The sequence below is a fragment of the Platichthys flesus genome, chromosome 9 (assembly GCF_949316205.1).
Source record: "Platichthys flesus chromosome 9, fPlaFle2.1, whole genome shotgun sequence".
Taxonomy (NCBI): domain Eukaryota; kingdom Metazoa; phylum Chordata; class Actinopteri; order Pleuronectiformes; family Pleuronectidae; genus Platichthys; species Platichthys flesus.
The window spans coordinates 7,224,764-7,250,624 of record NC_084953.1 but is presented as its reverse complement, the minus strand read 5'-3'; the positions used below and the strand labels follow the sequence as shown (position 1 = coordinate 7,250,624).

General features: G+C 44.2%; 3 protein-coding genes across 4 annotated transcripts in view; 1 reads left to right on the top strand and 2 right to left on the bottom strand.

Moving 5' to 3' along the window:
• On the bottom strand, positions 1-8,318 carry abhd8b (abhydrolase domain containing 8b). The gene is made up of 5 exons (XM_062395224.1): positions 8,070-8,318; positions 3,687-4,493; positions 3,259-3,429; positions 2,902-3,118; positions 1-2,084 (listed from the first exon to the last, which is right to left on the bottom strand). Exons 2-5 carry the CDS (start codon positions 4,481-4,483, stop codon positions 1,800-1,802), a joined length of 1,470 nt encoding a protein of 489 aa, XP_062251208.1. The 5' UTR covers positions 4,484-4,493; positions 8,070-8,318; the 3' UTR covers positions 1-1,799.
• A 599-nt stretch (positions 8,319-8,917) lies between these two features.
• On the top strand, positions 8,918-12,836 carry dda1 (DET1 and DDB1 associated 1). 2 transcript variants are annotated; one of them, XM_062395497.1, is made up of 5 exons: positions 8,918-9,855; positions 10,426-10,491; positions 10,713-10,764; positions 11,270-11,331; positions 11,511-12,836. In XM_062395497.1, the coding sequence occupies exons 1-5, from the start codon at positions 9,847-9,849 to the stop codon at positions 11,613-11,615; spliced, it is 294 nt and encodes a 97-aa protein (XP_062251481.1). In that variant the 5' UTR covers positions 8,918-9,846; the 3' UTR covers positions 11,616-12,836. The 2 variants fall into 2 exon arrangements, with proteins under 2 accessions (XP_062251481.1, XP_062251479.1); XM_062395495.1 differs by having other exon boundaries at positions 9,269-9,855; positions 10,426-10,506.
• A 751-nt stretch (positions 12,837-13,587) lies between these two features.
• Positions 13,588-25,861, bottom strand: part of ano8b (anoctamin 8b) — a 36,400-nt gene continuing 24,126 nt past the window's right edge. Inside the window, exons 7-20 of the mRNA XM_062395494.1 lie at positions 25,493-25,620; positions 25,219-25,380; positions 24,966-25,118; positions 24,642-24,768; positions 24,445-24,500; positions 24,281-24,355; positions 23,996-24,130; positions 21,588-21,835; positions 20,951-21,110; positions 20,450-20,839; positions 19,761-19,952; positions 18,905-19,036; positions 18,218-18,328; positions 13,588-17,318 (exon numbers count right to left, since the gene is read on the bottom strand). Of these exons, the coding sequence (XP_062251478.1) occupies positions 16,602-17,318; positions 18,218-18,328; positions 18,905-19,036; positions 19,761-19,952; positions 20,450-20,839; positions 20,951-21,110; positions 21,588-21,835; positions 23,996-24,130; positions 24,281-24,355; positions 24,445-24,500; positions 24,642-24,768; positions 24,966-25,118; positions 25,219-25,380; positions 25,493-25,620 (2,786 nt within the window). The 3' untranslated portion in view covers positions 13,588-16,601. The remainder of the gene's footprint in view (positions 17,319-18,217; positions 18,329-18,904; positions 19,037-19,760; positions 19,953-20,449; positions 20,840-20,950; positions 21,111-21,587; positions 21,836-23,995; positions 24,131-24,280; positions 24,356-24,444; positions 24,501-24,641; positions 24,769-24,965; positions 25,119-25,218; positions 25,381-25,492; positions 25,621-25,861) is intronic.

Here is a 25,861-nt window from a genome sequence, read left to right as displayed (position 1 = left end):
TTCAAATTCTCCAAATGAGCAGTTTATTTACATCATCATTGTCAAAGGCAAACAAATATAAATATAAGACACAAGATATGAAAATAACAGGACAACCAACCTGCTGCATTTCTCTGATCAGAACAGCTTCCTCCCTGAACACAGCTTCTGGTGAATCTCTAAGAATCCATCACAAATCTATGTAGAACGTATAAAAAGCATATTATAAGTATAAAACAAATATAAAAAGCAATGAACCTACGTCATAAATAATACAATTATTGAAGTGCTAAGAACATGTAAATGAATGTAAACACAAGCACTACTGCATTGTGGGTATTGTGGAGCTTTGGATTTAATAGCTTCTTGCTGACTACTGTAACTATTTATCCTCTCTAGGTAGAAAAAGACCATTGCAGTTCAAGTTTCAATGCAAAATGAACGATCATTATTTACAGAATAAATAAAAAATTCTAGGGTCGATTTCAGAGCACAGAGTGGCTGAAATGTTATATTTTTAAATAATAATAAATATGTAATTAAAAGCTGCATACATTATTTGCTCCGTGTGAACCATAAAAAACATTAAAACAAGCTATGTTATGGTTTTTCTGTTGTTAAATAACGTCTGAAGAGGGAGTCACCATCGACTTTAAGTGTATTTGATTCTGCTGCAACAAAAGTTTACCTCTTAAACTCAATAAGTGTTTTGGGGACCCCCCCCCCCCCTCCATCCGCAGAGTGGAGAGGAGATAACGAGTTCAGTTTTTCAGTGAACTATCCCTTCATATCTTTATTTATAACTCCTGATCTTGTAAACTTCTAACTCACGGTGCAGAAGTAATAATATTGCTCAGTCCGAAGATGTGTCAAAGATTACAAATAAATGACATTTAATTCACTGGATATCTTTGCATTTTAGTTGCGCTTTGCATAGCACAATATTTAATTTAGTCTTTTTAAATCATCGCTGCAATGAGCGAGGTTTCAAATGTATCCATGTAGACACTTCACAGGTGGCTAGGTGTGTCACGGTTTGATATTGAAACCTGATGAAACCAGTACATTAGGCTTATCAACGAGCCAGGCAGTGGGCAGCACCACTGCCACGCTGTCGGTTTGAATCCCAGCATGGCCCGGGGGTCGTCCTGTGTGGAGTTTACATGTTCTCCTTGTTTCTGTGTGGGTTTCCTCCGGCTTCCTCCACAGTCCAAAGACTGATTTGGTTATCGGAGACTCTAAATCCCCCGTGCTGGGGGTGAATGTTGGTTTGTCTCTATATGTCCGCCCTGTGGTACGTTGGTGACTGGTCCAGGGTGTACTCCTGACTGGGATTGGCTCCAGCTGCCCCCGGACCCTCTGAGGATAAGTGGTAAAGATGATAGAATGGATCTCTCTTAAACCTTTCTGTGCAGCAGGTGACACGTTTTGTCCACAGAGGTCACATTTGACTTTTGCTGCTTGATAACTGTTCTTGCTAATGGTTCTGCCTCTTGCTCCACCCACTCTCACAACACCACTTCATCATCACTTCAAGGCACAACCATCTCATCCCTGCTGAGGATGGGGGGACGGCCCGTCTTTGTCTTGTTAAGTTACTGGAGCTCCCTTTCCTCCGTCTGTCAGCTGACAACCCTGGAATCAGATGTGAGGTCTGTGTCGTGTCCAAAGTCAGCTGAAGCCCTTCAGAGGAACTGGCTCTTTTGGCTCCTCATCAGTCTCAACAGCTCCAGCCAGCTCCGTTGTCCAGGACGGCTGTGATTTAGTGAAACAACCGCTGGACGTTTCAGTTTTAATCTGCTTCAGCTTTTTGTCTTCAGTCATTTCTTGGCCCTGCTGTCTGGCTTCTCCCCCGTGCCGCAGTTGGATGAGGATAGCCTGGCGGTCGCCGGTCGGACCTTGGCGGGCCCAGGCGAGGCCTTGGCGTGGTCGGAGTTGGCTCTGGCAGTCTCCGGACGGGTTTTGGACTCTTTCTTTGGCGGCGGAGGGGTGGCGGGCTCCCAGAGGAAAAACTCATGCAGGAGTGTGTTGACGACCTCGGGACACTCCATCATTATCATGTGACTGCCGTCCTCCAGCAACTTCAGGAAGGCCATTAGGAGGATCTGACAAAATGTGACAAAAAAAGACAAGTTTGGATTAAGAATCATTAGCAGAACCCAGCACTTTGTATTTTGTGCCAGAGCCGCTTACAACCTCTGAATCTCAGAACTGAAGCTGCATGAGGAAGAGAGAAAAGAAACACTTTTGCTAAATTACCAAGCTGCTGAGTTTCTAATGCAGCTGGAGGAAATCATGTGAAGTCAGTTTGGGTGGAACAAAGATAATATTAGTGCAAGACGTGTTAAGTTGTTGAGTTCAGTTCTTTTGTCGTCTCTGAACAAGTCATTCTGCACAGCAGCCCTTGAGGTCCAAGTCGTTTTGCACTGTTTAATCCTTTAAATCACAATTTTGGCCATTTTATTATTTCAGCCGGAGACAGAAAGGAAACAGAGGGAGAGCGAGATGAGGAATGAAATGTGGTTAAAGTCCCTGGTTGGACCCAGATCTGCAACACTGCACTTTAGTGTTAGCACATAGGGGATTTATTTCATTGGACTTTTTATTAACTTGCACTTTTTATACTTTATTACTGATTGTTGGCCAAAGCGTTGGTTTTATTGAGTTCCTGCTTTTCAGAGCCTTCATTTTCCATACACGTCCTCATGTATTAAAGAATTCAAAGGGCATTTTTTTAATGTCTTAAATGAGACATTTGATGCTTTTACAGTTTCTCTTTCTCTTGTGCGTTGTGTAAGTTTTTTGTGTAACTAAAAAGTTTTGCAAAGTTGAAAAGCCACAGTAAAGGGAGTTCCTGAAAGTGTTTTAGTGGATCAGTTTTCCAGTTTGGATCTGAACTTTTTGAGGGTTTGACCTCTTCACCTCTGCCATGCGCTGGTCCTCCTCCACGGGAACAAACTTGTCGTGCATGCCGTGCACCAGCAGGATGGGCACGGTGAGCTCGGCGTGGTAGACCTCGTCCCCCTCGGGCCAGTACTGCCCGCTCATCATGGCGCGCAGCACAAAGGACGACACGTTGAAGGCATTGTTCTCCTTCAGCAGCTGCTTCTCCTTGGCACCCTGCCGAGCAAAGCCGGCCCTGCAGCGGGACAGAGCAGAGGAGATTCACTCGGATAACAAAGGGCTCGAAAACATCAAAACTGTGGTGGACATAAAAAACACTGAGGGACCACATGCATGACACATGGAGGCTAGCCGTCCTGTTGCAGGATGTCTTACTTGAGAAAGCTCCAGGCGAACAGCGGCGACAGACAGTGAAGCACGCAGGTGGGCAGGTTGAAGATGGAGCAGAGGCTGGGCTCCAGAGCCGTGGGGCCGCCGCCGTTGATCATCACCATCTTGTGGATCTGCTCCGGATACTCGTGAGCCAGGAACGTGCAGAACGACACACTGGGAGAGAAGAACAGGAGGATTGACCGGGTTACCAAGTGAATAAAACTTTAAATAAGTAATGGATGCATTCAAACCAGTTTTTGATAAATGACTGAAATACAAAATCCTGACTCATTGAAGTAGTAACTCATTTTTGTCTTTTTCAGAAGTCAAAGTGACATCAACTGCTTTTGTTAAGAACGTCTTCTGAAGCCCTCCACATGCTCTCCATCCCTTTCACCAGGTTTCATGTGAGTGCTGAGATCTTCCGTTACCCGTAGGAATGTCCGATGAGAATGTTCCTCTTCCGTGCGTATCTCTTGAAGATGAGTCTCATATCCTCAGCCAGGGCGTAGAACGTGTACGCTGCAGCGATCTGCGGTGCCGAGCTGGCTCCGTGACCCGCCAGGTCCGGGGCGATGACCTCGTAGCCCAGCCGAGAGAAGAAGTCCAGCTGACTGCCCCAGATGTCCAGAGAGCCTCCCACTCCGTGGATGAAGAACAGGGCCACGTCCTGGTGTGTCCCTTTACAGGCCGAGATCTTCCTCTCGCAGTCGATCACCACAGTGCGTTTGGGTTTCCGCCTGCGCATCCTCGGCTGCTGTAACTGGTCGTTCTGATCAGCAGCAGGTGCCACGTCTCTTGCTCCTGCTTCAGATGCCCCGTTGTTTCCAGCTGTGATGCCGTCTGACCGGGGGTGAGGGAGGCTGGCGGGCGGTGAGGTCTTAACACAGTCTGCAGGTTCAACCTCTACTGGGCTGTTAGGCTCTGTCTTTCCATTCTGGCCATTTTTCAGCTCTGCACTGGCTGTGTCGCCCAAGTTCTCAATGAAAAGTTGTCCATTGCGATACACTGTGATCTTTCGTTTGCAGCTGACACTGCCACCCTGCCCGGTGGGTTCCTCCACCACCGGCCGCTCGGGGATGATGTGTCGAACCCGCAGGACGCGGCCTGGTTTCACTTCCACAAACTCGTAGCCATCGGCGGGTTCTGAGGTTTCTACTGGAACCACGATGTTGGCCGACTTTGAGGTCAGGCAGCAGAGGAGACCTTCGAAAAAGCTGGTCAGCATGGCTGCCAGTCTGGAGAGAAGACAGAAGAACCAGAACAAACATGAAACAACAAGGTTCACAGAAATCCAAAGGAACATTCATTTAAGGTAAAACTATACAGACTATAACATGATAACATATTTCTATGGAGCCTAAAGATAAACTACATCAATCATATTGATTTATATGTATTATTAAGTTTGAATAAGGTCTGGAAACATAAAAAACACTCTTTCTATTTCTATTTGAGACCCCCCAACAGAGGTTGATATGGATTTCAATATTGGGGCGGCACGGTGGGGCAGTGGATAGCATCGTTTCCACAAGAAAGAAGCTTCTGGGTTCGAACATGTCGGCCAGGTTTCTTCCTCCGTCTTCCTCCCACAGTCCAAAGACATGCAGGTTATTTAACTGGAGCCTCTATTAAACATTAGCCCTCTGACTGGTGACCTCTCCAGGGTGAAACCTGACCCCCTCCCCAATGTCAACTGGGATTACTCCAGTCCCAGCACAACCCTAAAACCGTTAATCACAAATATGAAAAAATATCTTAATGTATTTATATAATACTTGCAAGTTTTAAAGTGCACCATGGAATCCGTAGGAAACAACTGGAAACCTGTTTTTTCCTTTTTGTTTTACACAGAAATAATCAGTAATGGTATTTCTTTAAGAGTTCAGATTAATGAAAGGACAGGAAAAGCGAAGTAACAGCAAACGACTGGAACGTCAATCAGTGGAGTGTCACACCTTCAATTCAATCAAGCTGCTTGACTCTACGTCAAACCGAGCGTCTGAGAACCTTCCCTGCAGCAGTCAAAGAGGTAAACAAGTTCTTGTGTCTTTACAATCTGCCGTCTACTTACAACTTAAACCCTCACGACTTTCTGTCTGACGCCGGCGAGCAGCATCTACCGTCAGTGCGGCCTTGGGGGGGTATAAATAGACGGGGCCAGTAATAGCTCTGGGAGTTAAAGCTGCCCGCCATGTGATCACTCTGCAGCCGCGCTCACACACCGACATACTGTCAGAGCCAGTGGCTCGATCTGTGGAGGTTAATATTTTGCCATGCTGGAAAGGAGATGATTACTTGTTCAGCTAATATAGAAAACACATTTATACACATTCACCTGGTCTAAGTCGTGTAAAGTGCTCAAGTGTAAAATGTGTACAAATGACAAATAATACACATGGATTTAATAACTTTCTAATAGTATTTTTCAGGAAATCCAAACAAAAGCATCAAACCTTCACAGCCAGAGAAGTTAATATCCAGAGAGTGGACGAGACGGTGAATACACTGCACATCTCAGACACACAACAGGTGTGTGTTTGCTCCACAGTGCATGCCAGGTTGTCAGTTGATTACCAGCCATGGCAACAGCAGAGCAGCCAAGCAGGGTCTGAAGGTCTCTGTGCCGGTGGCATTAACCTACCTCCCTGCTGGACGGGATTATGCTGCCTGTCTACACAACTCAAGCTGTCCTTCCCCTCAGTCAAAACACGCTTCTAGCCTCAGTGTGATCCGTTGCATCTTCTTCTGCACATGCGGCCCATCAGCTCCTGATTTCAACCGGGGATCACGGACACAATGTATTGCAGCATTCCTGCTTTGCTGGCTGTTCTCGTTGTGCTTGTACGTGCACATCCTCCACTGACACAGCAGTGATGTGCAGAGAGGGCAGAGCGGGACGTGTTGATTCCACCGGGGACGACTCGTTCTCCTCTGACGTGGCTCCCACATCAGAGTACATACATTATCCAGTTAACAAGATGTGACCTGTTCCATATGTGATGTTTGTTTCTGCTCTGTTTAATTTAAATCAATCAAATCATAGCATATATTATCTCACAGGCACTTTACATTGTCGAGATTAAAGAGAAACACAACAGTTCCCACAATGAGCAGCACTTTGGAGACTGTGGAGAGAAAACCACTTCCTCTTCCACAGGAAGAAACCTCTAGAGCCAGACTCAGGGTGAGCGGCCGCCTGCCTCGACCTTTTAGTGATACTGTGATTTATAGAATTCATTTCAATTTAATCACTGGGATAAATAAATATGTATTGTGCGTTAAAAGGTGATCTACACCAATATAAACCAGCTGAAACCTCCCATTCATCCACTCATCCATCAATCCATCCACTCTCACTTTCAATGTGCAATATTACCTTTATCAACTACAAATATTAAACTTATTTTTGGTGATAGTACAGAGACTGTGTTGTGATGAGGTTGTTTTGATGTGAATGTTATACTGTCTCTTTTTTAAATGTAGGCCACATATATTATTTAATAATCAGTGGTAGAAGTGGTGTGGAGAGTTTTTTTGCGGTAAAAGAAATGTTTGAAAGCTGAAGCTGGCAAATCACAGAGCTAAGATTTCTTTAAACTTAGGTAAACTTCACAGAGTATCTAAAATATCTGTAATAACAGTTATGAACCCCCACCATTACAAATCCAGAATACATACAAAGATGCGGTCTCCTCAAACAGGAAACCGCTATTTTTCAACACCAAAGTACAACTTATAGGCCCAACCAGTGTTTTCTCTACTGGAGCAGTGGTGAATTGTTTTTGAGCAGCTCACTGGAAGGTGATGAGAGAGAGTCAAGTGCTTCCCGTTCACCTCCTGCTCAGATTGATCAGGACGTTCTGAGGGTCGAAACCGATCACCAGCCCTGACTTCATTTTATCCCAGAGATGTGTTACATATGTGTTATGTGTGTGGGTAGTATCTTTCTCCTCCGTGACACATGATACATTATTATCAGCCCTATCTGTGGGTTTGCTTTGTGTTACATTCTCTACATGTGGCCTCAGTTGTCAGTGGCTGCAGGAGGCTGTTATATAACGATTCCCGCACGTCTGACACAATCACAGGGAGGCCTGATGCCAAGAACAGAGTAGAGACGTCGGTGGAGATTAAAAAACAACTACAGAGCTGTAAGTTCACTGCTGATAGGCCTTCAGAGATCCTATTGGGAGTCGACTGCACTTGCGTGCATGACTCAAATCCAGTCAATCACCAACGTCTGAATGTTGCACATATGAAGACAAATGATCTGGACCCAACTAATAAAACAACACAACATGTATTTAATCATTCAGCCATAGTTTTATGCTAAATCCTGTAGGAGCTGGATTAAATATGGAGCATGCAAAACTGAACGAATTAGACATAATGGACATTTATTCAGAAAAATTTAAAAGCTATTTAGAATAATAATAGGAGCAAAGATATTCATATATAATGGTGATAATAAAGCGGGATGAGCAGCTTCATCCTGCCTGTTGCTGATTTTAGGGGGATGAATCGTGTCTGGTAAACTGAGTAAAGCACATGGCCCCAACTATTCACTATCACAATAAAAACTTGAATAGTCCACTCACTGTCGTCTGATGGTGCAAATGAGGCAAGTACCAGAAGGTTTATTTGAAATGACATGTAATCTAGCATAGTATTTAACAGTATAGACACACAAACCCTGGTTGTTCTGGTTGGAAAACAGCTTCATTCTGTGCCTATAATTCCAAAATCAGACCCTCCTGATCAAAACAACCACAATGCAAGACAAAATACAAGTAAGGAAATAAAACACCTACCTCTGCTGTCCAGAAAACTCAGCTTCAAATACGTGGATTTCTTGAGAGGCACCGGGGAAGCAGGAGAGCTATAATCTGCAGCAGCCAATCCAATAATCTAATTTATCTGGATTCTGTTGTAGCCTCCACATGGCGGACACTGCCAGTCCACTGACAGCAGCTCTGTGTTTGTCTGTGGCTTGTCAGTGGATCCACAGAGCTGCTGCTGCTGCGGGTCCCTGCTCTCCACCTCCACGAAGGAGCTCTGCAGGATGGGAGGCTGTTTTAAATCCATCAGCTGATGTTGTCCCAGTATTACCTCTTGCCTCAGTGTGTGTGTGTGTGTATCAGTGTTGGTGTGTGTGTGTGAAGCCGCAGCTGCCCCCTGCTGCTGCATGACAAAGACAACCTTTACACACACATGAAATAAAAAATCTTTCTCTCGCCCAAATCAGATGATGAACCCAATATTTAAAATTTGATCATGTATCGGTCCTTCCACTCTGTGTTCAGCTTGTTGTTGTTTGACTTTCATATATTAACAGGACAAAGATGATTTTCAGCCCCATCTGGTGAAAGGGGAATGTATCTTTATGATTGTGTGTACCTGAAATCTAAGAAAGTTTCTGGTGAGTTATATACAGCATGATTTATAAAGTTTTGACGCAGGTCCTGGTCCAGTATACAACTTACACAACTTAGCTGCAGAAACATGAAGCCTGCATTGCACATATGAAGTACTTGAACGTAATAGAATCAACAATAATTGCTACTTTATATGGATTCTGGAGAGTTTTTAATTGGTCATTGGTCATTAATGCATTACATTACATTATACGTTACATTACATTACATTTCATTTAGCTAATGCAATGATATTCTTATATTTTTTGAATGTTGGTGAATCTCCAGGTTTAAAGCAAACAGCTTGATTCTTGTCACGTACAGGGAATTTCCAGGACTGTTGTTCTCTTTCACAAGATGACCTGGTTTATCCACTCACACACAAAACCTCTCATAAAGTCACCAGATGGGCCACCGAGCCAAGTCAAATTACAGGACGTGTCATTGTGTACTTCTGAAAACCAAACAAATACAAAGGCAGAGTAGACCACAAGGCCTCAATCATTTTGGGGGTTGTACTCTTGTACAGTTGGAATAAAATTAAGACTAGAAGAGAAGAGAAGAGAAGAGAAGAGAAGAGAAAAGAAGAGAAGAGAATATACTAGACTCAACAAGAATAGAGGAGAATAGAATAGAATAGAAGAGAATGGAATAGAACCTGATGAAATAGAATAGCATAGAATATAATAAATCAGAACAGAATAGAGCAGAGCACTTGAAAAACGGTGTGATGGAGCTCCTCATGTGCAGAGCAGATCACCTAGTTATTCACCCAGCTTGTCTGTCTCTTCGCTGATTGGCTGTCTGGTTGAGCTGCCGTCACGTGGACACCAGCCTAGGCCAATGGGCGCCTTCGGGGCGGTGCTGCGGAAGCTACCACCATGCTAGCTGCAGGAGTCCTGTGGAAGCAGCTCTGCTAAACTCATGTGCTGACATCCTCTTCCTCATCTTCCTCGTTGTCTGATCCGTTATTCTCCCGGACACGTGGATCGAGGAGGGAAACGACAACGTGTGACGGAAGCTCGTCGCCCTTGTGCGCCAGGAGGAGCCGGCAGGAAAGGCTGATTGGTGAGCTAGCCGCGAAGCTAGCGCGGCTAACTGTAACACACCGCCTCTGCCATCACGACAACAGACACAGCCCACGAGTCGGTGGTTCGACGTTCCTGGAGGCATCATGGAGAAGGTTTGCATAACACACAAACACACACACCATGTCTCCCAGCTGCTGTTGGATCATGTAGGAACAGCGAACGTGCTAAGTGCGAGCTAGCTGCTAGCCACACCTGCTCCTCCTGTGTGACATGCATGTACCGAGGCCGAGCCGGCATCTGTCTCCGCTGGGCTCGGACCCGCTCATCTGAAGCCGCTCGTCGTGCAGTTCATCGGGCATCGCCACCTCCTGTCGCCGGCTGTCGGTTAGGGGCAGAGCCGCCGGGCCCCGTGTCCAGCAGGGGTCTCTGGGATGAGGGAACGCCCAGCAGAACCGAGCCGGTTATCCTCCATCCACATTAACAGGGGCACCTCCACCTGTCAATCACATGTACTAGACACCTCCTCTCTCTCACACACTCGTACACACACACTGTTCATGTGCACTGCCACAGGTGGATGGCAGCAGTCTGTTTGTTACAGGTGTTAATCTGTGTGCAGGTCACAGGTCACATGACCGGAGACTTGCCACCTTGTTGAGATTCTCATAAACTGCCTGATGGAAGAAAAAGACACTAATCAAACCGCTCTCTCCCCCCCACAGGCGGATTTCTTGAAGGGACTTCCTGTCTACAATAAGAGCAACTTCAGCCGATTTCACGCAGACTCTGTATGTAAAGCATCAGTGAGTATCCTATGATGATATGTATTTCACTAGACTGTCACTCGGTCCACTGAATATTTGCTTTGGATCATACGTTTAACTTTATATTTATTTCCCGACACATCAAATAAACGATACTGGCTTTGTTATTTAAGTTAATACACAAAACGTTGCTTGAGAAGAACTCACAGCTGCACTTTGTAACCTCTTACTGACCTGTTTTACAGAATCGAAGGCCTTCTGTGTACCTGCCAACACGTGAATACCCCTCTGAACAGAGTAAGCACCAAGCTCACAGTAAATAGCCTGGATAGATGGACAGATATGTCTTAGACTTTATATTAAGAGAGAGAAAATGAAGCCAAACTAACCGACATAAGAACACTGTCAATCATGACGTTTCAACCTGTTGTTACTGCATTAAACTTACCAGAAATAAATGATCACTTGAACAAACATCAGTGTGATATGAGCTACCGATGATCACAGATATCATCTTGGAGAAAAAAATTATTTAACGTGTGCTTTGACCTTTTAGTTCGGCTAATGTACCGTCGGCTAACATAGAGGAGGCAGGATTTTGTACTTATATATTTACTTATAGGATTTTTAGGAGGTGATCAAGATACTTTAGCTTCACTGTGGGTTAGAGATTGATAGATACTTAATTCATTTAGAACCACTGATGTATTTTTAATGAATGTCTGTTTATCAAATCCATACCATGATTGTTTTGTGGAGAACAATCAGCTTAAAATAATTTTTTCCTCTGTTTCCTCTACAGTTATTGTAACAGAGAAAACCAACATCCTCCTGCGTTACCTCCATCAGCAGTGGGACAAAAAGGTGAGCTGGTGAACTGGTTTAGAGGTTTATAACCTAAGTCTCCATTTATCGGCAGTAACTTTTTAATATTCGGTCTTAACTTACTTTGAATAATCTGTGGTGTTTGGTAGTTTTTTATTATTATTACAAAAACAAACTGTGAATTTACCGATTGCTGTATGATTCTCTGTGTCACACAGAATGCAGCAAAGAAAAGGGAACAGGAACAAAGTGAGGGAGACAGCCCGGCCCCCCCAAGGAAGATCGCCAGGACAGATAGCCAAGAGATGAATGAGGACTCGTAAATGTGCGTGTGTGTATGTGTGTGTGTGTGTGTATATATATGTGTGAATGAACGTGTGTGTGTGTGTTTGTGTGCACAGGGTGTAGCTAATACAAACCAACAAATTCAAAGGATAATCCGACCCGAACACTATGGCAGGATGCCAGAATCACACACAAAGAATTAGGGGAATTCCTACCAACAAAGCAGCTTTTCCTGGTGTAAAGATTTGAGTGCATGAAGAGATCGACAGAACAGAACCACCATCAGCGAGGGATCCTTATACGGGTGTTAAGTAATATTGGCTATTCCCTGTGTGTGTGCTGGTATAAATGTAAATGCTTGTATGCATGCTGAGCTGTGATTGTGGGTTTATTGTGCGTTGTACTATGTGTGTGTGTGAGAGCTGAGTAAATTGTTGTCGGAGTAGATTTAGGATGAGCGATGGACTTCACAGATGAAACTTAACCCCAAAAATCAGTCTCATACATGACTCGTGTAGCCTCCTGCCTCCTGGAGAGTCTGTACTGATTAGTGCAACGAAAACATTTTTTGTTACTGTTTTAATTTTATTATGATACCTTTTTATTTTTTACGTACGGCAACGAGCTTCCTGCCAGCCACAGTGCCCGCCCTCTCGGTTTCACTGCCCACTCTGCGGCCACACGGGGGCATTGCCACATTTCTCCACACTGTCCAAACCAACAGAACCAAGAACGCACTGTGAAGAGCAGCACAAAGTAGAAGCAACTGTTTCCCTTAGATGTGTGTTTATGGTGAATATGCATATCGTCGTTCTATTCTGGGACTTGTGCTTTGTGGGATAAATGTTATGCTGTGACTGAGAAATATTTTTTACATCTAGCACCACCTTCTGGCCAGTCGAAGGTAGTGAGTAAGAAAGGCCTTGGGTTTCAGTTTAAGGATGAAAAAGTCACATCCAGATATGAAAGTGTTTATTGTGTTGTTGGGTTTCCAGCTGCAACACTCGGCAACAGCACAGATAGTGAAGAAGAATATGTAAAGTAATGTATGACAAATTAAAAAGAATACATTGTGTGTAAATAATTACCTATAACAGATGGAATATCTTTTGTGTCTGCATTTTTTTGTAAAATATGACACCTGTGGATACAATAGAAAATCCCACCCTGTGAGTGTTGAGAGCCGAGCGGACGTGACCCCCTTCTCGCATGTTGATGTTTTCATGGCTGGGTTTCCTATCCGTGGACCAGTAATGAGAGTGGGGTGGGGGGGGGGGAGCAGGGGTGTGGTGTTGTCTCATGTGACTGCAGGAGGTTTTTAGCCTCGAGGCCTTTCAACCTGTCAGTGCGGTTCAGACTCTCTTTGCTGGGGATGGCTGTTCTGTTCGCCCCGTCTGTATGACAGCCCCGCACGGGTTGAATCTGAGCACTGGCTTCGATGAAGATGAGGGTGGAGGCGGGGGGGGTTGTCGAAGGTGTCGTTATAATTTCAGACATAGAATGCACAATGAGCATGCACAGACAAATGCTGTCGCCATCCTGCCTTGTTCCAGAGATTCAGTTTTGCATCAGTCTTACTGTACACGACTGAATGAAGCTTTTTCTTTTCTTTTAAAAATAGTTTTTCTTACTACCGCACATCAGAGTCCCATTAAAGCGTCCTTTCCTTTTTATTGGTTGATGCTGCAGTGTGGGCGGACAGCGTGGACGGTCATCTTCCTACCTGCAGTATAAATACACCATCTGTTATTGAAGCGAAGAACCGTGTTGTGCTTCTGCTCTGATCGACTGTTCTACTACTCCACCCCAGGCCTTGCCCCCATCTCATGTGTGTTAGATAAGACGTGTGCTCTTTTTAGCTTTGCCGAAATAAAACTGGATTGAAACTGGGGTTTGTCTTTGTCGTGTGGTACTTTGAAATGTGTCAGAACTCCGGAATCCTTCTACATGTCCTCACCTTGAGGTTTGTCTTCGAGGGAGAAAAATGAAATGAGTCACGAAAACATACAATGCATTTGAAATAGTTTTATTAACTATTTTTCAGGTCTTACAAAAATATGACAAAATAAATTAAAAGAAATAAATAGTTCCATTTCCCAGTATGTTTCTTTAAAAGGTTTGTTTTGTACAGTGGTACATTGGAAGAGCGTGTGATGTTCAGTGAGTGAGGCTTCCACAAAGATGACTTCTCTTTTACTGTCGAGGTTGAGGGTCAGGTTTCTTTAATGGAGCTGTGGTGAGACTCTCACCTGTTCACAGACACTTATCATCGTCCAGTAGACAGAACATTGACTCAATTCACTCCTTTCCCACTGATTTGACTTGTAAAGTGTGGATAGAGTAAATTCCTTCAAGAGCTGCTGCTTTGATAGTGAATTAAAGACGACTGATGAGTCTGAGCTGAAGCCTGTGCTTGGCCCAAGTCACAACATTGTTACTTCATTTCAATTCATGCTAATTTAAAGACCTCTGTTAAAACAATATGCAAAATTTGTTGCTGCAAACAAGAACTTTAGGATGAAAATTGGTTAATTGTGCCCAGTTCTCCCTGATGGAGGAGGAACCAGATACAAATCCAGGCCTGATCTGAACTCCCCAGCGATTTGCCGGAGTCAGCAAACACCCTCATGTTTGCCCTCTCGCTCCAGTTGCCTCCACCAGGACACCGGCTTGTCCTCTCTACAAAAACATCCAAACCATGATGAATCCACTCGGTTGCATCATGGAGTTATTCGACCCTGATGCTGCAAGAATAAAGGTTTGGATGAAATTAAGCTCAGCTGCTGTTCTGAAGTTTTCCAGTGAGAACAAAGCTAAGAGACACCGGGGATATCAAATGTCTTTCAGCAGGTTCTCTTCTCATTTTACACGTACAGAGAACAATAACTTCCAGATATAAAAAAGAACACACTGGAGATTTACAGTCACACGACACTGCGACCACACAGAAGTCCTATTTCCTTATTGCATTCAATGTCAGCAAGATATTTTTGTCTTTCTGTGGAAGTACGTTTCGGAATTCTATTTAGGCGCATGACTAAGAGGCGGACTTTGCTTACTGTAAAGTTATGAAAGCAACGAGGGAACATAAAAGCCAGTTTGAAGCTCGGTGTCGTCAGCTCGCCGAGGACGGGTCGGTTCTGTCAACACAAAGCTGTGGACCGATGAGATCAACTGTTTCCACACATTAAATATGAGACAGGGCTGGCAGGGCTCTTACCGGACGGTAAAAAAACAAAAAGATGCATAGAGTCTGGCTCGGGGCGATACAGAAGGAAGCGGTGCTGCAGGTGGTGGTGGTGGTGGTGGTTGGGGGGGGTAATAGTCTTCAACAACTCGGTTATTGCCAAAATCATTGCCAGAGGTGACGGCGTGGAAATGCATAGTTAATGTTACTGTGTCTCAACCCAGAGGGCGATGGCCACTGACTCCTTCGCTGCTGTGTCAGACGCCGGGATTCGTTTCCCTCTCACAGTCCTGCTGCGACCACACAAGTCTGATGACTAACCGCTCATTTCAATTCGCTGTTGACTTTTTGTGCTGAAGCAGTTCACTGTGGCGCCCCCTTCTGGGGAGACTGAAGAAGTGAAATACCGGTTAATGAATGGTGGACGATGATGGGCTTCCGTACTCTATCTATTTTAAAAACGGCGCCGGAGTGCACGATGAACAGAATTTACAGAGAATACTTGATGTGATAACAGTATAATCCGAATGAAATAACACTTTGGTTAAAAAAAAAAGAAAGGAAAATCCCCATCATCAGCAAAAGATGCGTATAAAAAAGATAAAGCTCAACATAAAATAAGAGCAGCTATTGTTTTTTTGTTTGTTTTTTTTTTGTTATTTTCTAAAAGCCTCTTCTGAATATTTAGGAAAGTTCCATAGTAGCTGAGAGCAGGGACGGGTGAGAGGAGGGGAACAAACAATCCAGCTTTTGCATAATGTCAGGAGGCAGGCTGGTGTCAGCGCTCTCTCTCTCTCTCTCTCTCTCCGGTGGAGAGAGGTTTGCTTCTACACGAGGTTTAGTGCAAATGTTGTTGTTGTTTCTTGAACTCGCTCGTTTTGCCAAGTCTGGTTGGAGTGTGTGGAATGGAGCTCTCCGTCTGTCTACTAGATGTTCTACAGGCGTGGATGGAGAACAGCGCTCAGGCCTCTGTGCTCAAGTTTCCTTTTTTTTTGTTTTTTGCAAAATCACCATCCCCTGCACTATTCTAATCATTTATTTTCTGCTCTTTCCTTCACTCCGTCTTTTGAGGGAAACACTGGTATGTGACAGCTCAGCTTCTTTCTCTTGGAACAAATCGGACTCTGCCACAGGCCGGGACCACGTGAGGGAGGACATCACCTCTGCTTTGAAAATAAAGCTGGTGATTTATCGGGGATGTTCATAAAGGGAGGGTTTGGGTGATGATTGATAAGAATGATTAAAACACTGATTGGTATTGCTTTTACTTTTTTGTTTGTACCCACTCATGAGGGGCCCTAGCATTCCTGTTGTGAGGGCTAAAGAACACTCTCAGTAGTTAATCGCATGTACAATCGTGGATCCTTTCACAGCACGGTTTTTAAATCTATTTCCTCCGCAGCGAGCTGATATGTCCGAGTGGGAGACGCAGAGATCCTTACAATTTCTGACTAGAAAAAGAAAAATCATGAAACACAGCTCTCTGCTTTAAAGGCTTGAAAATATAAGAAACGCAGCTCATGCATTTCTTTATGTATTGCAGACAAGGAAGTGGTTGTATGTTTGTCTGTTGGTGTGAAGGATTGTGTGTGTGTGTGTGTGTGTTCATATGTGTTTATCAGGTCATCGTAGCAACGTCTTTCTCACAAAGCCTGTTTTTTTTTGTCCCTCAAATAACTCAACACACCAGTCACCTGTCATCATCTCATCGTTTCCTCTCCCTGCTCCAGGTACGTCTACACGCCACCTAGGAGGATTCAGCAGGTGGGTCAGGCTCCTCCTCACCGGTAACACGTCGCTTCCTCGGCTGAGACGAGTTTGGTTCTCTCTGGAGCGACTAAACTTTAGAGCCGTCCATGACTGTTGAAGGTCCGTTCTCAGAGTCTTCCCCTCCGGGCGAGGGGATCTCGTCTGGAACGCCGTTCAAGTCAGACCTGGAAATGTGTCTGTCCGAGGCCCCCTCCCCGGGTCTGGGCAGCGGCGCCCCGTTCACACACGCCCCTCCCTCGGACTTCCCAAAGTTGAACAGTTTCCCAGGGTTGAAGGCTTTGCTGGGTGACTGAGAACGCTCCTGAGAGCTGCTACCTAGTGATGAAGATGATGACGATGCCGCTGCGGTGGAGTTGTTGGCTGAGGCGGCAGACGCCACGACTTCCTTCTTGTTCTCAGGTGACTTGAGGAACTTGAAGCTCAGGAACCCAGGCAGCTTTGGCTCGTTGCTGGTGGGTGACTGCGGGGAGCGGGCGCCGGCCGAGGAGAACTTGCCCTGCATCGGGATGATCTGCTTCAGCTTCATCACGTTGTTGTTGGCCAGCAGAGAGCTGGGCCTCTTGGGTTTGTCGGACCCCCCGCCTCCCCCCCCTCCTCCACCCCCGGCCCGCGACTTGCTGCCGTGACTCTTGTCATGGTGGTGATCCCCAGAGGAGTCGCCCTTGCTCTCGTCCCGCTCCCGCTCCCTCCGGGCCACGTGCTCCGCCTGCCTCTGCCTCTCCTCTTCCTCCCTCTTCCTCCTCTGCAGCTGCTGGTAATGCTGCTGCGCCTGTCGCTCGTGCTTCTGCAGAGGAAGGGAAACATCGCCACGATATGTTTATCGGAATCAGCAGTAACCCAGCAAACCTTTAGAATACTGCAGTGCCAACAATCAAACAAATACCTGACTGTAGCATTAGCACTGCAGGGGACAACTACACCTTAGTCTCTTTGCCATGTCGTAGAAATTGTATTTCTCAAATGTGTTGTTGTTAAAGTATCAGCAGAATGAAACAAAAAAGAAAAGTGCAGCGTCGCAGAACAGAAGGTTTTCTGCTTCTGCCAAGGAGGTGATGTTTTCATCCGTGTCAGTTTGTTGGTTTATTTCTCAGGATGATAACACAGAAAATATTTTTACAGATTTCCACCGAACCTGGAGGAAGGATTGTTAAACTATGTTTTATGACAAAGAGGTCAAGTCGGTAATCATACGATTCCTTTTTAATGCATGTTTTCATCCGTGCATGGATTTTGCTAAATCTTGAGTCTGTACAGTTGTTTATTAGTTTATTTGATTGTCAGCAGGATTATGAGAAACTAATTTACTGATTTGCCTGACATTTTGTGGACGGGTGAGGGATGACCCAAGGAAGAACCAATACAGTTTTGGTGCAGATCCAGAAATGTTTTAACATTTTCATAGATTTCTCAGAGAATAATTTGTTGTAAAAATCTCCTACGTATATGATCGTTTACAATTTGCTGCAAACAAAAATAAAAATCTGGATTTAGTCAATTTAAATGTGTTTTCATCAGGGGACTGTTGAGACTTTTTCTCTACTGAGTGTTATTCTAGTTTTAATACATTAAAGTAAAATCACGAGGTTATATTTTGAGGCCTTTTTCAATCTGCCTGAAAAGATCTTGAACTTGAACCTTTTCTCCCTTAAATGGAAATTTGTATTAATGAGTCTCCTCGTTTACCTTGAAGGCCTCCCTGCGCTGATAATCCAGTTTAGCCATCTCCTCTCGGACCCACGTAGGAATGTCAGGTATGGCCACGTGGATGATGTACTTCAGGAGAATGGCAAAGTGCTGCAGACAAACAGGCAGAGACTTAAAAACAAGACATTAATTCAGTGCAGCCAGGGTCAGAAACAGAGCACCCAACAAACACTGGGCTGTGAGATTCTCCTCCTGATCGGCCCGGCTCCTTTACCAGGCCAAGACAGAGCTGCAGGCTGTTTACCCTTTTCCAAAAATAGAGCCACAGAGTGCACGGCTGATAGAGCCGACGTGAACCAGAGCATGTTTGAAGAAGCAGGAGAAACACGGAGGGAGCTTTATACTCAGTTATGGACAATCAGTAAACATGGTCTATGTTCAGAATATAACATATGGGGTATGAATATTTTTGACAAACCAACACATCTTCCTCTTAACATTCTTTTCAAAATATTTGTAGCATTTAATGAATCGTCCAAAGTCTTTACAGATAGAAAAGAAAACATAAAGTTGGAAATGGATTTGCGAACAAAATATCTGGCCCATACTCTGATTAGTGTACGACTTGTGCTGGGTCATTAGAAAAGGGGGGGGGGTGTTGGAAGTGTTCCAGAGGTAAAGTTTGAAAAAGCTCGGAGTTCTTCTGAGTGACGAGCGGGAACTAACCTCGAGGATGACGATGGAGATGATGGCCATCTCCGGGCTGAGCCACGGGAACAGACGCTGCAGCTGACCACACTGACCAATCAGGTAACAGTTCACGATGATGGCGATCAGGCCCATGGCTTCCATTGCAGTCTGTGCATGAAACAAGAGAGCAGGTTGCAGCTTTGTTGTTTCTTTCAAAAAACGACTTTGCTGAGAACACAGGGAGCTTTTATATTGAGTTCAGGTTCGTGGCTGTTTGTCCGACTGTTGGCAGGATTACACCGAAACTCCAGAATTGATTTTCTTGGAACTCAGTGGAAGGGTTGGAGTGCGGGCCAAACAAGAAGCCATTGATTTTTGGAGTGGATTCCATTAAGTGGCGAATCCATGAATTTGAAAACATTGCGAGATCGGGCTGTTTGAAATTGTGAGGGAATTTATCAGGAGATAATGCAGAGATCTCTATAAAAAAAATAAAGTGCAGAGTGTTAATATCTATGACTAAAGTGAAATATGGTGCAGTTTTGGATAATGATGTGGATTTTGTGAATCAACATAAGGATTTTAAATGAGCGGATCTTTATTCAGTACTGAACAGTAACAAATATTAAACCTTCAACAATATAAGAATAGATATGTTGCCTGTGTTCACTGTGAGCAATTTGCAGAAAATGTCTGTATACATGTTGATCTAAATACATGCACTGTATATGCAATTTGGTGATAATAGTTAGTGCTTGATAAAATCCAATGCCACTGTTACATACATTAGTCAAGGTTCAATATTTCGAGTTGTCTTTGAGTGACAATAAATTCCGCTGATGTTCAGGTTTGGCAGAAAAAGCTCATGAGCTCATGTCAACCCTTCACTCACCTGCCACTGGCCGATGCTCTCCACTCGGAGGCCGAACGGCCTCTGCAGGCCGGTGCAGAGCTTGAAGGCATCGCTGCGGATCTCGATGATGTTGTTGATGAGCGCGCACATGGCCGCCAGGGGGAAGGCTGAGGAGAAGAGCACCACGTAGCCGAACTGGACAAACATCTCCTGGTAGTCCTGGAAGGTGTCCTGGGAGGGACAAAAGAGATCATTGCACCACAGCTCGGGTCACCATTAGAAGGTAGTTTTCTACACTTATACAACATCTAGTAGCTGTTTTCTATCTGTTCTGATTATGTTATGGAGTCATAATGTGACTGATCTACAGAGAAACTAACTGCGATCTAACTTTCATAGAAAACCGCTCAGATGAATTTGGCAGTCTGAGGGTTTCTCTCATGCTGCTGTTATGAGACATTTAGAAAACAAGGGTCAATCAGCTTTTCAAATAATCTACTCCAACAGAAATAATCTGATCATAATGAAACACAGAATTCGCTGCCGGGAACGTCACAGAAAAGTAGATCTACATCCCGAGTGTGTCCCCTGTGCTCATAGTGATTTCGGGCTTGTACTCAATTAACCTTGTGCGTCTGCTAAAGAAGTTGCAGCGATGATGATAAGTAATGATTTGCGAGTTTGTTTGAACTGCAAAAAGAAAAATGACAAATGTGTTTCCTCCTTACAGCATAAGTCTGCATGCAGCTTTCCATCTCAGCCTGAGTGAGCGTGGTGCTCTCCCTCTCTTCGGGGGGGTCAATCCACGACTCCCTTTTCGTTTTGGGCTCGGGTCTCTCCGAGCTCCTGCCCCTTCTCCTCTGTCGCAGTGACGTGCTGCTCTCCGGGCCGGAGGGAAGTGCAGCAGCAGCAGCAGCAGCCGCAGCATTAACTCCCTCCGCCCCCCCTGTCCCTCCCCCACCAGTCTCCTTCACATCATGGATGTCATTATCGTCGTCGTCGTCACACATTTCAAACATAGAGGCCGGGTCCATTCCCTTCTCCACCATGGTGGGGCTCCCTTCATCCACAAAACTGTTGTCCATGGGGGGTCCAGTGCAGACGGGCCTTCTGTCCACCTGAGCATCATCATCAAAGATCAGCAAAAAAATCTATTAATAATAAAGACTATATTAAATACATAAAAAAAACATTATAAGTCACATTTACGTTATCACAGTGTATTTTACCTTCTCTATGAAGCTGACCTTCCTCAGCTTCAAACCGCAGTCGATCAGACTTTCCTCCTCCGTCTCTCCCTCGCTGAACCTCCCACTGTCGGCCTCGTCCCTCTCCCCTCCCTCCTCTTCATCGGGCACCCCGCACCCCCCGTTCAAACACTTCTTCTCCCTGAGAGCAGTCGAAGAGACCAACAGGCGTCAGACAAAACGTGTGAAGAATAACAAAAACGTGTGTGTCAAAAGCTCAGTGTCTAATCCAGCGTGAATCATAACTGTCAGTTTGAACACAAGCAGCTCTGTCTGCAGTGACTTATACTTTAAATGTGGATGTATATGTCCTAAGCCCCATCAATATGGATTTTTGGAGTAAAACATTTAGAATAATACAACATAAAAAAAATATATATATTTGCCATTAAATCAAATATAAATGCATCTTCTCTGCAGGATACTGACAGCTTGTATTTATCGTATATGCTCATCGGAAAACATAAATATTGATGCAAGGTTATGTCTGTGAGAGGCTCATATTGGTTGTTTTCCGAAAGGATTAATTTCACACAAATACAGCTAATTTTATATAGATGTTGAATTCAGAAAATGAACCCATTTTTATGTAAAACGTAATGTAAGTAGTGAGTCTGACCTCCTCTCCGGCTGCCCCACCCCAGGCCGCGTGCCCCTCAGTCCGGGTCCCGGCATGTGCTGGTCAGTGGGAGAGACCTGGGCTTTCCCAGCGGCCAGCCGGGCATATTTCAGCAGCACTGAGAGCAGCAGGTCCCACATGGCTCGCAGTGAGAGCTCGCCCAGCTTGTGGCGCTCATACAGGTAAGGCTGCAGCACCTCCTTCACGTTTTGAAGGAACTGGCGTATGATGAGCAGAGTGGCCAGCATCTTGAGAAGGACGCAGAGAAACAGTCATGACTAATCAGAACATTTTAAAGAAATGCCTCCCTGGAAAACAAAATGCAAACTGCTCGGGATGCAAGAGGAACAAAGACCGGGGAGAGAATAGACTCCCAGGCTGAGAGGGGCACTGGGAGACACACTCTTAATGCAACAAATCAATCCTAACACACTTATGTATGCAGACTCTATCCACAAGCAAATCACGTAAGACAGAGGCCTGCTGCTGAACGCTTCCCAGAGCATTAAAATGTCATGAATTCCTTGGGATGTGTCCAGAAGTGTAATATATTTGAAAAAACCCACATCACAGCATCTTATTCTGGTCCAACACCTCTGAAAGCATATTTCACTGATGAACATGAGCATTGGAAGCCTTTCAGTAACTCTCATACCAAACAAATGCAAATCCTACACTTTAGAACCAATATTCTTAATTAAGAATATACTTCTGGTTTATTACAACTGGGGTTATGCGGATCATGATAAGGAATCTTTTTTTCTCACTTTCTTAAACATTGCGCGGGTGTTTTTCAAACTTTTCATTGATTTCTCAGAAAATAATTAATGGATCTTGACGAGAACAAAAATCTGCAATTTGGTGCAGATCCAAATAAAAATCCAGCTCTGGTTCATTTAAATGTAGCTTAAATCATTTTCTGAGAAATCGATAAAATGTTGAAAAGATAAGTAAAATCCTACATCTGCCCCCTGATCCGTATCTGCACAAAAATTCAATGAGTTCTCTCCAGACCGATATCACATCTTTCCACCAAGTCAGAGTTTAAGCAAACAAATTAAGATTTATTCTTCTGTTCCTACTTCTTTCTCTGATTGTTCAAACAATTTTGGGTTGATTTTTACTTTGACCGCTTAATAAATCACATCTCATAAAGCTTTAACAAGTTGATGTGTGTTTTTTTTTGCCATTTGTCCAGCGGGTTAAGTAATAATACACATTAAGCTAATAGAAATGGAAAGATAAAAATGTCCTTATACACCAGGTCCATCCTTTAACACTCAACACCAAGCAGTGAGTTGCTCTTCAGCCGTTAACATAAACCCAGAGGATGAACATTGTCATGAACTGCGTCATGAAGGCTCTACTGTTGTTTCATCTCGTCTCCAAGTCGAATAATGCTGATGCACAAGATGCAAACACCAAACCAAAATGAAACTCAGTCAAGGACACGGACAGAATGTTATTTCAGTCAATGATGGGAGACCTCGGAAAACAGAGAAAAGGAGATTGTGTGCTCCCGCTGCTTCCGACTGGAACAGTCAGCTCAGCTATGTCAGAGTTTGAATCAAGCTGACAACAGCAGATGGTTTTCTCTGTGTTCAGTCTTTTAGCCAGGTTATTTTTACTTTTGTTTTCCATTTATTTTACAACATCAGCGAGAACCTACTACAAAAATACGAGAAAAGTCATGTCTGCTTATTTTTATTCTTCTGTGGTAATGTAGTGTTCAATATATATAGTATGAAGTGGGTACAGTATATTAGCTGGTACTACGACATGAGAAACAATGAAGTCAGGTGATATGATCCGTTTATGAATGAAGTGTCACTCCTGCTGAGAGTGGAACAGAAACTGTCAAGACTGGGTGAGAAATGTAAGTGTGAGAGTGGTAATGAAACAATTAACTGCCTGAGAGGAAAAGACAAATAAAGATATCCACTTTCACTCCACATCACCCAATGTTGAAGGAAAACACATTTCTAAAAATGTTCCATCTATGCAGGTGAGGTGGTCTCATGGAGGGAGGGTGTGTTGTGGGTGTGGTATGAGTTCTCAGTCGTCCACCAGTTCATTTAACACTTAGTTATTTTGAGATTAGAATATCAATGCATGAACCGGGCCCACGTGTCACTGCTGCCTGGGAAGTTTCAAAATTACACATATTATATTTGAGAAGGTGATATCGTCAAATCTGAATTTTATTTTAGCTTTTAAAACGTAAATATTAATCCATTAATGCCAATAGAAAACAAATCAATGTTTAAAAGCAAGCCTTCACCAGACAATGAAAACAATGGGCTTCTGGTTCATCCATCCATTCATTCCTGGTTGAAAAGTGCCATGCAAAGGGACCCCCATGATTTGACCTTTGATCTCCCACCCTGAGGATGAACACAGGCTCGTACTTTGGACCTGAGAAAAGCCCTGGAGAACCAGGGGACAGAGACCATATACATCTTGATCTTGAAGAGGAGGGAGGGCAGCACGTTAACCCGGACCTGCCGCTGCAGACTCCTCAACAGAGACAACACCAGCAGCATCTTCCACAGACGCACAAATGGATGGATGTGTGGATGGATGGTTATGGGAATCAATGGATGGAAGCAAAGAGAGCAGAGGATTTTAAGAATGAGGGATTACAACAACACGTGTTGGGAGTCTGGAGATTTACCCACAGAGACGTTTCTTACCTCTTTCAGACGCTCCATGTCTTTGAGGTAGAATCCAATGTAAAAAAGGCTGAGATAAGAATTTACAAACTGAAACTGCAAGAGAAAGAGAGGCCAGGTGTCATATTTGAAAGGAAATATTCAGATTATATGGTTTAGATGTTATGTAATGAAAAGCCACTCACAAGAACCATTTTGATGATGAGATTTTTCTCATAGGCACTCTGGAGTCTATAGTTTTCTGTTGAAACACAAGATACAGTGAATAAACTCTTTTTGCACCGCTTGAAGAATCATAAACGATTTAATATACTAGAAAAAATACAAGTAGAGAAAGACAGCATCGTTATCTTTAATAATAAAGATCTTTATTAATCCTCACCCATGTCGTTGAGCCAGCAGGCGATTTTCCTGTACACCTCGTCACATGCCGTCACAGTGATGGCTAGCATTATTTTGGGGATGAAGCGAGCTAGCCGAGGCATTTCCTTGATCCCCATCACAAATTCCTGCAGGGACACAGATTTTTGTTCATCATCTCCAGGAAAAAATGCATCAAGCACATGTTGGTTCTCAGCTCTTTGAAAGAGAAGTTCACTATCAGGGTCCATGCCACAAAAATACGCAATTCAAAAAGGTTTTAAGTATGAGTGCTACGTTCAGACGAGCAGGAGACGTGTGCAACAGATGCTGACAGCTGACTGACCTGCAGCTCAAAGCAGATGAGCATGACCAGGAAGACAAAACAGAGACAGAGGATACAGATGGGCAGGCTGACCAGCCACCTGAATACACGCCTCCTCCACGGAGGATAGTAGAACTCCTCACATCCTGTTATGGGACTACAGCGCTTGACTCCCTGCAGACAGAGAGAGGCAGAGAGAGAGAAAAAGAGTGTGAACAGACCTCATATAGAGGAGGGGAGGAAAATGAGGATGGAAGGTTTTACTTTCTCTCACCCGGAACTGAGGCCTTGGTTCCTCCAGGGATTCAGACGGCGAGTCCAGAGTTCCCCACTTGTACGCCAGCTCGGCCCCCCTCCTCTTCCACCGCTCCAGAAACAGAGTGGCCCACACGACGTTGAACAGGGCAAACACCACGCAGCAGATGTCACGGCTCGTCTGAAAGCCCCACAAACACAAACAGATGCTTTAATCTCTGATCAGGTTATACAAAAAAAAATTCGGCTGGTGATTAGAGATGTTTTAGGCCACGACAGGATCTCCCACTCACCTGATCTGACTCGGTGAGCATCCACAGCACAAAGCCGATCACGGCAGGATACAACATGGATGTGGTGTAGAAACCCAACCAGGCAAAATACATGGCGATCTTCACCCCGAAGTAGTCACAGATATCATCTGCACAGACACAGGGAAGAACAGAAGTTAGAAAGAGAAAAACGCTGTGTGTGCTGTTTATACTCCAGTCAGACAATGCTAAATATTTAACTTTGTAAAAAAGTTGTTTTATCATCAAGACATTAGCATGTTATTTTTACCATATGAGGACAAATTATTGATTAATCCTAATAAACTGTATATAGTGTCTTTAATGGCTATTGGTTGGAAAAGTTCATGCATAATTAAACTACACTTTATA